Source organism: Limulus polyphemus, unplaced genomic scaffold (assembly GCF_000517525.1).
Source record: "Limulus polyphemus unplaced genomic scaffold, Limulus_polyphemus-2.1.2 Scaffold4883, whole genome shotgun sequence".
Classification (NCBI taxonomy): domain Eukaryota; kingdom Metazoa; phylum Arthropoda; class Merostomata; order Xiphosura; family Limulidae; genus Limulus; species Limulus polyphemus.
In genome coordinates this window covers 26,926-37,309 of record NW_013670493.1, presented here as the reverse complement: position 1 = coordinate 37,309, position 10,384 = coordinate 26,926, and the positions used below count along the sequence as shown (strand labels likewise).

The following is a 10,384-nucleotide window of genomic DNA, read 5'->3' as shown; positions in this document are numbered from 1 at the left end:
ATCTTTGTATTTTGATTCAACTTGTTTCTGTATTTTTGACGATCCCTATTCCCCTTTTTAAATTAACAATTTCTTAACGATTCTGTTTCTTAACTTTTTTTTATGTTCACTTGTGATGAACAAATTTGAAGCTACATACGTGCATACGCATTCAGTTGAATGTTACATAATTTTCAACAGTTTACAGCTGTACTGACTTTAAATGAAAAGGGGTCCTCGATTTACTCAAGTTTGAGAACCGCTACTCTATACGATTAAAAGCTACTATTACACGTTGATATTCATTGTTTCGTTATTTTCAATACGCAATGCCGTTCACTGCATTAAACTTATCCACTCTACAGTTAGGGAAACTACAGAACTGCCTTTTTGTAGTACATACAATCTGAATTTATACATCACCATTACCTATGACAAATAAAACACTTATGAATTTAGGAAACGTGTAACACTCGCTTTCAAAATAAATGCTTGTTGCAAACATGCACTTATCACAGTTTGCAAACTTATGGGACATTTTGTAATTAATTAAGCACTTGAACTAAAAAATTATTAATAACATGGGTTTCAACATTGTAATTAACATTTAACAACACACACGACTATAACGTAACTGAGAAAATATCGTCTGTAAATACTTCTTTACATACGTTCTATTTTAAAATAATATCTGTTTTATACTACAGCAGATAGTACTGGACTGATAAAAGTTCGTAATGCTGTAGTTGTTTCATAACCTTAAAAGTAGAATATTTTACTGAGCTACCCATCCAAACCATACATATAGAACGTTTTACTGAGCTATTCCAATTATTACTGTATTTATCTTAATTATCGCACCAATTTAACTTCTAACACATAAGAACGGGTTGATAGAAATTATCAAAGTATTCTTAAAATACTTTTTTCCCATATAACCAGTTGAAGTGCAAACTGTTTGACAAGTATGTTTATAACCTCAACAAGTTTAATGATCCAGAAAACAAGGCCTAAAACTGTAAGTATAACTACGATACAAATTTTATTGCAGGAAGGTTAAAATGCGCCAAACACGGCCTAAAACTGTAAGTATAACTACGATACAAATAATATTGCTGGAAGGTTAAAATGCGCCCTACGTTAGTTTCTGGAGGAATTTTTAATGCTGACTTCTGTAGGTAACTTGCTTTGGTCAGAAGTCACTGATAATAAATAAGAGCAGTATCTACTGAAGTAGAATCAATACAACGGTGAAGACGATAATCAGACTTATCTGAAAAAAAACAAACAAGATCAGATATCAGTGCTCAGGCCAACAACACATTATTAAGACTTTTTTACGATAACCATGGCATCAAAGTGTATACTTTTAGTTACAGAATCTATTATGATAATACTCAATTTTGAATGTCCTGAAAAATGCACAGGCACCTTACTATCTAAATGCGCATATGCGCGCACTTAAACGGATGTAAACAAAAGGCGGATGCAAATATACTTTTCTAGACATTTTGTACAACATATTAAAAGCTTAACGTTTTTAAAAAATCTAACGTTAGGTCGTAGAATAACATTATAAGTTTAGTTATTAACAGTATTAAGTACAGTAAAGTTTAGCCCTAACGAAACTAAAGCAAAAAACGTACACAAGTTAGTGTTATCTCTATCAAATACAGGCTGCAATTAGTAAAGGCTTAAATAATGTTAGGTCTGAGACAAGTGGACTTAAAAACTTCGGTGTCTGTGATTAGAATTCTTTTGTATTATTCTAGAAATACTGCATTTAAAGACGTACAGTTGCAATAAAGATACCAATTTGACCACAAAGATTTTGCTGGTCTCTGCTAGTATACAATAAAAACAAGTCTACATAAATGAGTGTAAAATTCCCAGTCACCGCGTGAATCATAATCTCTGCTTCAATAGACTTTTCGATTTGTCATAATTAAATCATACTGATCATTTTTCAAAATCGAGTTATTTGGATACGTTTAACATAACCGAATGATAACTAGAAAGTCATTCAGATAGGTCTGCATTAGACGGATGAGCAGAGTTCTCCCAAATTTCATTTTAAACACCTAAGTTCATTCTCCTAAGCGGTTTAAAAAATCATATTATCAATTAAAAAAAAAACCGTATAGTTTCTTAAATCGCTACAAAGAGTCAACAAAAGCCCCGCCACTCCCACCTCCGCCAAGTAGAGGAGCTAGAGCCAGATCTGCATTTACAACACAACTCTCATCTCGTACTATTGTTTGTTGCTAAGCACAAAGCTGCACAATGAGTTATCTGTGCTGTGCCTACCACGATCATCAAAACCCGGTTTTAGCGGTGAGAGCCCTCAAACTTACCGCTAAGTCACTGACTACGTACTAATGTTTTAGACTTTTGCAGTAAACAATGCAAAATATACGTCAAACAATCCCAAACCCTCAAAAATGTAGGCCTAGATGCCAAGATCCTCTTTCTTTCAACTTGTTCTAGAGTTATGATTCTTATTAAAAATCTTCATCCACCAAAAGTTAAACAACTAGTACTTATTCACATACACAGGTATGAAAACAATCTCACGGCAGAACAGGCGTATTAATTCTACCTTACTAAGGTAGTTACGATGCTCAACTGTCATCCTGTCTTCATGCTTCACGCCTTCCTTGTCCGTTTACCTATGTTGAACCTATCAGTACACTATCTGAAGTAATGAGCACCTTCAATTGTGAATAAACACAAAAATGTCTGGCTTTAAATTTCGGTGAAAAGAACACAACAAGCGTTTAAAAATAAATCGAACTAAAAATATTTAGGTATGTGCCTGAAAAATGTATGAGGTTAAGAATAAAAACAAACGATAACAACTACATCAAATCGAAACCGAATAAATGGAGTGCTTTGTTCCAGTGCTACAACCGAGGGAGAATGGAGGAGAACATCGTTCTCATTATTAAAATAAGTATCAATTTCGTCATCTTTGTTTAATAATATAATGTGCATTGGGGGACTTTTCGAGAGTGAGACTTCACTGACTGACTTGGCCTCAATGGAGGCACGCGTGTACAGCTAGAACTGTACCGGATCTTCCTGTGTGAAATGTTATCTCTGTAAAGTTAGTTTTTTAGTTCGCTCTTAATGTTTGTTTTATGCAATGTGATTGTTAAGTGTTAAGTCTGATCTAATTAGTGACTGACCAATATGGTAGGTAAATTCTGGGTGTGAGCGTGCGTATATACAGGGGCGTAGGCATAAATCATAAAGGTGGGTGCCACTTTTATAGAGAAAGGAAATGAGCAACGAAGCCATACTGGGAATCCTGTATGATTTTGTTGTAACTTACACTGGAAATGGTGCATTTGGATGGTATCCGAAGCTTGTTTTTTTTTTTTTATATTTCAGATATGTTTTATATATGTACATAGTTTGAACTTAGAGGATGGGATCGCGCATATATTAGACTACTGGTATAGTGCAAGCTTATTTCCTTATTGTTATGGAGTTTCTTACTAAGTTTAAGCGCTGAATTATGTGTGTGTGTGTTTCAATACTCTATACATTACAAAGAAAAACAACAAGGAATTTTTACCCAAATGTCATAGGAGAAATATAATCCACACTCACAGTTCAAGCTGCTTACAAAGCAAACAGTAGAACATGTCAACAGTACTTTACTCACAGTATAATCGCCAATGTATTCCATTAGTGCGATATCAAATAATAATGTCCTAATATATAGAAAAAGGATGTGATGGTGAGATGGCCAATGGCAGTTTTTTGTACCCACAAAACCGTACGGTGCGACTTCGAAGTTGGAAAATTATTTTAGGCCAACTGCAGGTCCAATGACACGCCCTTTGCAAGTATGACTTTAATAACATGATGAGAAGTTCATGTTTTGGTTGTGCTACCCTTTCCGTGACTAATAATAATGATAGTTTTATAAATGAGGACTCGCAGTTATCAAAATGATAACGTTTCAACAACAAAGACTACAAAAATTTACTAAAATAATTATGAGAATTGGGAAATATAAACATTTCTTTCTTTCCAAGTTGAATAGCATAATAATACTATTATTATTATTATTATACTAATCTTAGTCATTTAGTTTTCACATAAAGGAAGTTCTTTGAACGTTAACATGTGGGAAACACTAATGTTGCCACATCTCTCTAGAATCACATACTTCTATACATAGATATACTATCATGCTTCTCAAACACAAAAGTCGTTGATATCTAATGCAAAGGAGACATATTACAATGTGTTTGAACTTGAGAATCGACATTGTCTAACAAGCGATTTTCACGTATGCCTAACTTCCGAGATTATATTCATGATATCAGTCAGATAAACTCGTAGGTTCAAAAAGTCTTAATATAATATGATAAAAACCCTATAACCCGAGCGTTTTCGAAAGTCGGACCATTTTTCTTCAGGGGCAAACTGAGATTACATGTAAGGACACAATTGCAACAGTATTACAGCTCATGTATCATTGGTAAATCCTCCCACCACCCCCAACAAAAGAAATATCCCTCACAGTTTACGAGTATAACGAGAAAGTGATTATAATCTTTATGAAGATGTATCGAAACGACACTGGCAACTTTTTAAATTAAGCACTGAACTCGTAAGCTCCGACATCCATAACCTGGCTGTTTCCTACTGGTGAGAGGGGAATATATATGAATTCGTGATATCAATAGCCGACGTGTAGTTTACAGTTTGACATACACAGAACGATCACAACTGTCATCAGTGTTTCAATACCAGTAAATATGAATGGCCCAAACCACTGACTGCCAGTCCACAAAATTGACTGTTTAGACAGGAAATTGGTTAATATTAAACAATATAATTCGAAATAGAAATTATCCCTTAAATAATACCAGTCTACATTTGCATGCAAATATCAAAAAATGAGATCATACTGAGAGTTAATTACATTTTATAAGACCTTTATTTTCTCGATCACCAATAGTAGTGAATCCGATGTCCATGATCATATACTATTGTTCTAAGCCACAATTTTCATTGTAACAATCTTTTGTAAAGTAGAGAGATGTTAACTTTAGGACACACATCATGATAAACTTTCTACAGACTTTCTACTGTAATGGACGTTAGTTTTCAAAGCCACATTTAAGTAGATCAAAGGCATAGAATTCCACTGGGATTTCACAGGTATGTGGTCAAGTGGAATTGGTATGATTCTATTTTTATAAATCATGAAATCAGCCACTGATTTTGAGGCATGGCTGGAATGAAACTTCTTAACTTCAAACCCTTGATTATGATTTTGTTAATGATACTAGAAGATATATCCAGCTTCACTGCAACAGCATTTTGGGTTGGAAGGGTTCTCTTTCAGAACCACAGAAGATGAAAGTGTTGCTTTAGATTGGCTGCAAGCCTGTTGCTGTTATAAATGCTCGAATGTGCAAGTTTTTCTGCTTCCACAGAGAATATTGGGTCTCCTTCTTTAAAATGCTGTGTCTTTTGGTTCTATATCAGTTAACAATTTCATTCTCTGAACAGTCTTTCTCAGAAAGGGATTTAACTGTTAATAACAAACCTTTTTTATGAACCAAATATAGAGGTATTAAACAGGGTACCATGGCTCAAGTCTGAAGCAACACAAAACTGCAATAGCATATGTAGTTGTCCTTATAAAGAGCAATTAACCCTTTGTACTGATAGGTTGTTCTCTTCTCCTCCATAATTAGTGACATTAAATAAGCAGATTATAATAAACTAAAATAATGATTTACCCCTTACAGTATATTTGCCATATAATTCCATGAGAACTAAATCTACATATTTAGCTTTTGACCAATGGGTATCAAAAATAATTTAAAACTTGTTAAATTTCTTATATAAAAATATAATTTAGCACAAATATTTTAGAAGCTAAGAAAACTTCAGACAATAAAGACCTTACTCTTATCAGCTTTTCCAATGAATGTGCATGAACACACACACACACAGTGCAAAGAATGCTCTAGTAAATGTCTGAACAAGTTTTGTAGGTAGTAACAGAAAAACAGTGGTTTTAATCCCATATTCAAAGAAATTATTTCTCAAAATCTACTTGTCCTAGTGGAACTAAACTCTCCAGAGGCACATTGAGAATCACAAACTTTATTCAGAAAAGTTTGGGAAAGGTGCAGTGTTTCAAAAACTGTTACAGGAAGTGTTCCATATGGTTTCTGTCACTATCAATAAGCATAAAGTCTGTGTCTTAAATAAAGCTAGTACAAGTATTATCTGTTCTGGATAGCATTTATTTATCCTCATACTTTTTCACTTTTAAATGGCCATTTTCAGATCCTTAAATTTTGTAGAATGTTCTATTTGTCATTCTTTTTAAGAAAAACCTCCACAGCCAAATATATGCTAGATTAATGCCTGGAAGTGAGTGTCCAAAAGCCTTTTGACCAAAGTAAAACTGCTATTATTTGATACCACAGTCACGCTATTCTAAACACTGATATGCAAGTCACTAATTTTGTATTGTGGAGAGAAAAAGAGAAATGTCAATTAACAGGATGAGTGATTTAGGTACACAATACAATATGGTTTATACCCTTCCCCACTCTAGAACAAGTATTTTCTTTGATTTTAATCATGTTAAATATGAGGTCTTTTTTATGCTCCTCCCTGCACCTTAACTAATTCGTTGATGTTCATTAAAACAAAATCTTTCAGTTTTTAGTATATTATCTAAATTTAAAATTTGTATTTTATTCTATTCTTCATTTGGCTTTTAACTTTATTCAGGCAAATACTGTTCCTTGGCACAAATAATTAGGGTTAAAGTTCTCATATTAAATTTTTTTTCCTATTAATGCCTAATTTTTTGCTTTGTCTGCTTTATTATTAATTCTTAGATGAATTATACAAGTTTCTTTAAGATATGTTTTCTGTCTGGATGTCAATTAATAACATATGAAGTTCAGTCTCAAAATAGTAAAATTTAGGGAAAAGTTTCAGGTCTTATTTATCCTCAGCATCACAGCACAAGATATGTTATGTTCTTACAATGCACAGTAAATGTATTTGGTATTATATACAAAAGCCAGAATCTAATAATGAACCCAAGAACTCTCAAATTAAGTTAAGTTAATATGAAGGTCCAAACTCCACATAATAATTTTCAATTTACATTTTTTACAGATGTGTATGTATGATTGAATATTGTTTCCCATCTTAGCAACTTCCTGAGCTTATCCTAGATCTTGCACACTGTGCCTCATTTCAGCCTTAATGGTTTCCAGCATCTCTTACTAAACACTTAAAATATACAAGTTCATAGGATCTTTTTCTAAATATTTACATGGTACAACTCTTATTCTACTAGTTCCCTGTGTCTTTTTGAAAGTATTTACATGACATAACATCACCTCTTACTAATTTTCATAGACTTTTTCTAGACATTTGACTGGCATAGTATAATTTTTTCTATGCATTTCTGTGGCACAATTTGACATCACATTAATTTTCAAAACATTTTTCTTAACATCTATGATGTATAATATCTCACATCTTAGTAATTTCTAGGTTCTTTCCCACATACTTGCCAAGTACATAGTCTCACATCTTTTACTTTTTCAAGGTCTTATTCATTTTTTAAGGAGTTTTCTAGAAATTTCCTAGTATGTATCAAGGCATAAGAGTAAAGAGAACATTTTATTCATCAAACACATGTAGTTTGTTTGTTTTGAATTTCATACAAAATTACAATATTTGTGCTAGCCATCCCTAATTTAGCAATGTAAGACTAGAGGAAATGCAGCTAGTCATCACCACCCACTGCCAACTCTTTTACCAACAAATAGTGAGATTGACCGTCACATTATAATGTCCCCACGGCTGAAAAGGCGAGCATGTTTGGTGGGACGGGGATTCGAACCCGCGACCCATAGATTGGGAGTAGAGTGCCCTAACCACCTGGCCATGCTGGGCCACAAACACATGTAGCACCGATATATTGGACAATCTAATTTTTAACTATTTATATATATATATATATATATATATATATATATATAAAACAAACACACTAAAATTATACCATGAGTAAAACTTGGTGAGAATAACTAGTATCATAAGTAGGCTATAAAAATTAACTTACAACATAAATGTAATTTTTGTGGTGAATCTGGTGTTATGACATAGGTTTTTTCCAATTTTTTCCACAATAAAACTTTACTTCTGATAGTTCTGCATAGAATCATATAAATTAAATATTAATAGTAAAAGTGTATCTTTTTCATATCTACAGTTTCATTATTTGTGGGTTTCAATAATACAACTAGTCTTCATTGCATCACATGGATAACTCATATGAAATAAAGTATTCACATTCCCATGTATAGTCTAAACCACTCGAGTTACACATTACATTCAAATAGAAAGACTTTATACACTTGTATCTGTTCATAATGGTGCTGAAACAAATATCTGTAGTGAAGGTGCTGAAAACCATTGAACAAAATCAAAACCTCAGTACGTAATGGAAACCATGCATGCGCAGTACCTCCATATGTCAAGCCAGAAGGTGCTACTGTACCCTCAACACTTCTAGTTCCCAAGCCCTTGCTTGTTCATACTGGAATGGATAAGAGTGAGCAAAATGCTTAATATAACCTATGTATTCAAAATAGTCAGACTTCTCAAGCATTTATGTGATGTTTCTAGTTCTGGAAATATGGAAATCAGAAATATTAACTCTGAAAACTAGATGTTCAAGTTTTACTTTATTAACTGCAAACTGGCTTGCTGTAGCCAATAGCTAAAATTATTTAAAGGCTTTGTTGGACACACTGAGGATGACAAATCTTGAAAGTTTCATTCTAGCTATGTTAATACAGTATATTTCTGGAGGTTGTTGGTTCTCATTCTCTTAGTGTCTTCCTACTGTTCAACTTCTACTTAATAATTTAGGCTACAATATAGAAATGGCACATGCATGTCACAAAATCCCCACCCCCCTCTGGTGTGACAATTTTTGCTTTTAATCTTCAAGTAAAAAATTTTTATTGAGAATGGTACATAATCCAAGACATTTTCACCAGGCTCAGTTTAGCTAAATGAAACAAAATGATACTGTATCACTGACACAACCATAATGTTTACTGCTAATCCTTGTAACTTACCGTTTTTAATAATTTTAAATACATGAATTCATGAACACTGTCTCTTAATTACGTTTTCTCAAGTTATATTTTTATATTGCACTTTTATTTTTAAATAGGTGACCATATCTTAACACTCACACATAGTCTTAAGTTACAGGCGTGGGGAACTTACCTCATGATTAATAAATTCTACGTATTTCTATGAATCTCTGAAAGTGAGGCCTATATTATATAGCACACACTGATACAGTCACAAGTCCTCCGATATTTTTGGGAGTTCAGTTTTGGCGTTTCTACCGTACCACTACCAATGAATTGTACCTGAATTAAGGTAGAAAAAAACTAATCAGTGAAGTACAATTTATTACAAACATTCACAATAAATATTTGTAAAAGTTAGTATACATCAATGTTAATTTTACTGATACAACAAGAACTTAATATTTTAACAGCTCATATAAATTTTATTCGAAAAGTACAACGACGTATGATACATTTACCCCACGTTTAATAAAGCCAAGCTCTTCCCTAGTCTGACAACAATAGTTTGCCTCCCAGAAGGCGGGGTCTAATCGATATCAATGCTGTCACCACGTGGGAAGCAAGCATAAAGATATTACTGTGGTAATGGGCTTCTCAAGTAAATAGGGGTTAACAAACAATCTGAGCAGCAAAAAAAAATATTTTTAGGCTCTACCATAATTTTTTTGAAACGTTCTTTCTTTCCTTTTTGTCTTTCAAAATTACTTGATACTATTTTTTCTTTCGCATCAGTATTTTAAAGGTCAATTAAATTTAATATGTGTGTGTGTATATTTTGTTTTTATTTATTTTTTGTTGAATTTTCGCACAAAGTTACTTGAGGAATATCTGCACTAGCCATCCCTAATTTTGAAGTGATAAACTGGAGGGGAGGCAACTACTAGAAAACAACGTCCACCGCCAGCTCCTGCGCTACTCTTTTTTAACGACCATAATAGGGCAAGAATGTTTCGGCGACGAGTTACAATCCCACAACTCTGGACCCCCCTAATCACCAGAACATGCCAGGGTGCATATATGATATATAGCCATTCAAACAATAATATGAAATTATGAGATAGCAGGAAATACAAAAAAATTTAGAAATAAAGAATGTACTTTTAGTTCTAAAACCCAATCACATTATTATTTCTATAACAAAATATATATATTTTTAGACACTGTTTGAAATTTCATGTTGGAATTAAACCCTGACATGTTCAAAATACTGTTACGTCTCCGTTTGT

The 10,384-nt window shown here is 33.1% G+C and overlaps 1 protein-coding gene across 3 annotated transcripts in view; it reads right to left on the bottom strand.

Annotated features, from left to right (window-relative positions):
- The window catches only part of LOC106471824 (vasodilator-stimulated phosphoprotein-like), a 42,712-nt gene extending 33,009 nt beyond the window's left edge, over positions 1-9,703 (bottom strand). For all 3 annotated transcript variants that reach the window (XM_022400428.1, XM_022400429.1, XM_013932444.2), the window contains exons 1-2: positions 9,617-9,703; positions 9,289-9,437 (exon numbers count right to left, since the gene is read on the bottom strand). Coding sequence is in view for 1 of the 3 variants with exons in the window: in XM_013932444.2 (XP_013787898.1) it covers positions 9,289-9,293 (5 nt within the window). In the remaining 2 variants the exon portion in view is untranslated. The remainder of the gene's footprint in view (positions 1-9,288; positions 9,438-9,616) is intronic.
- Positions 9,704-10,384: the final 681 nt, after the last annotated feature.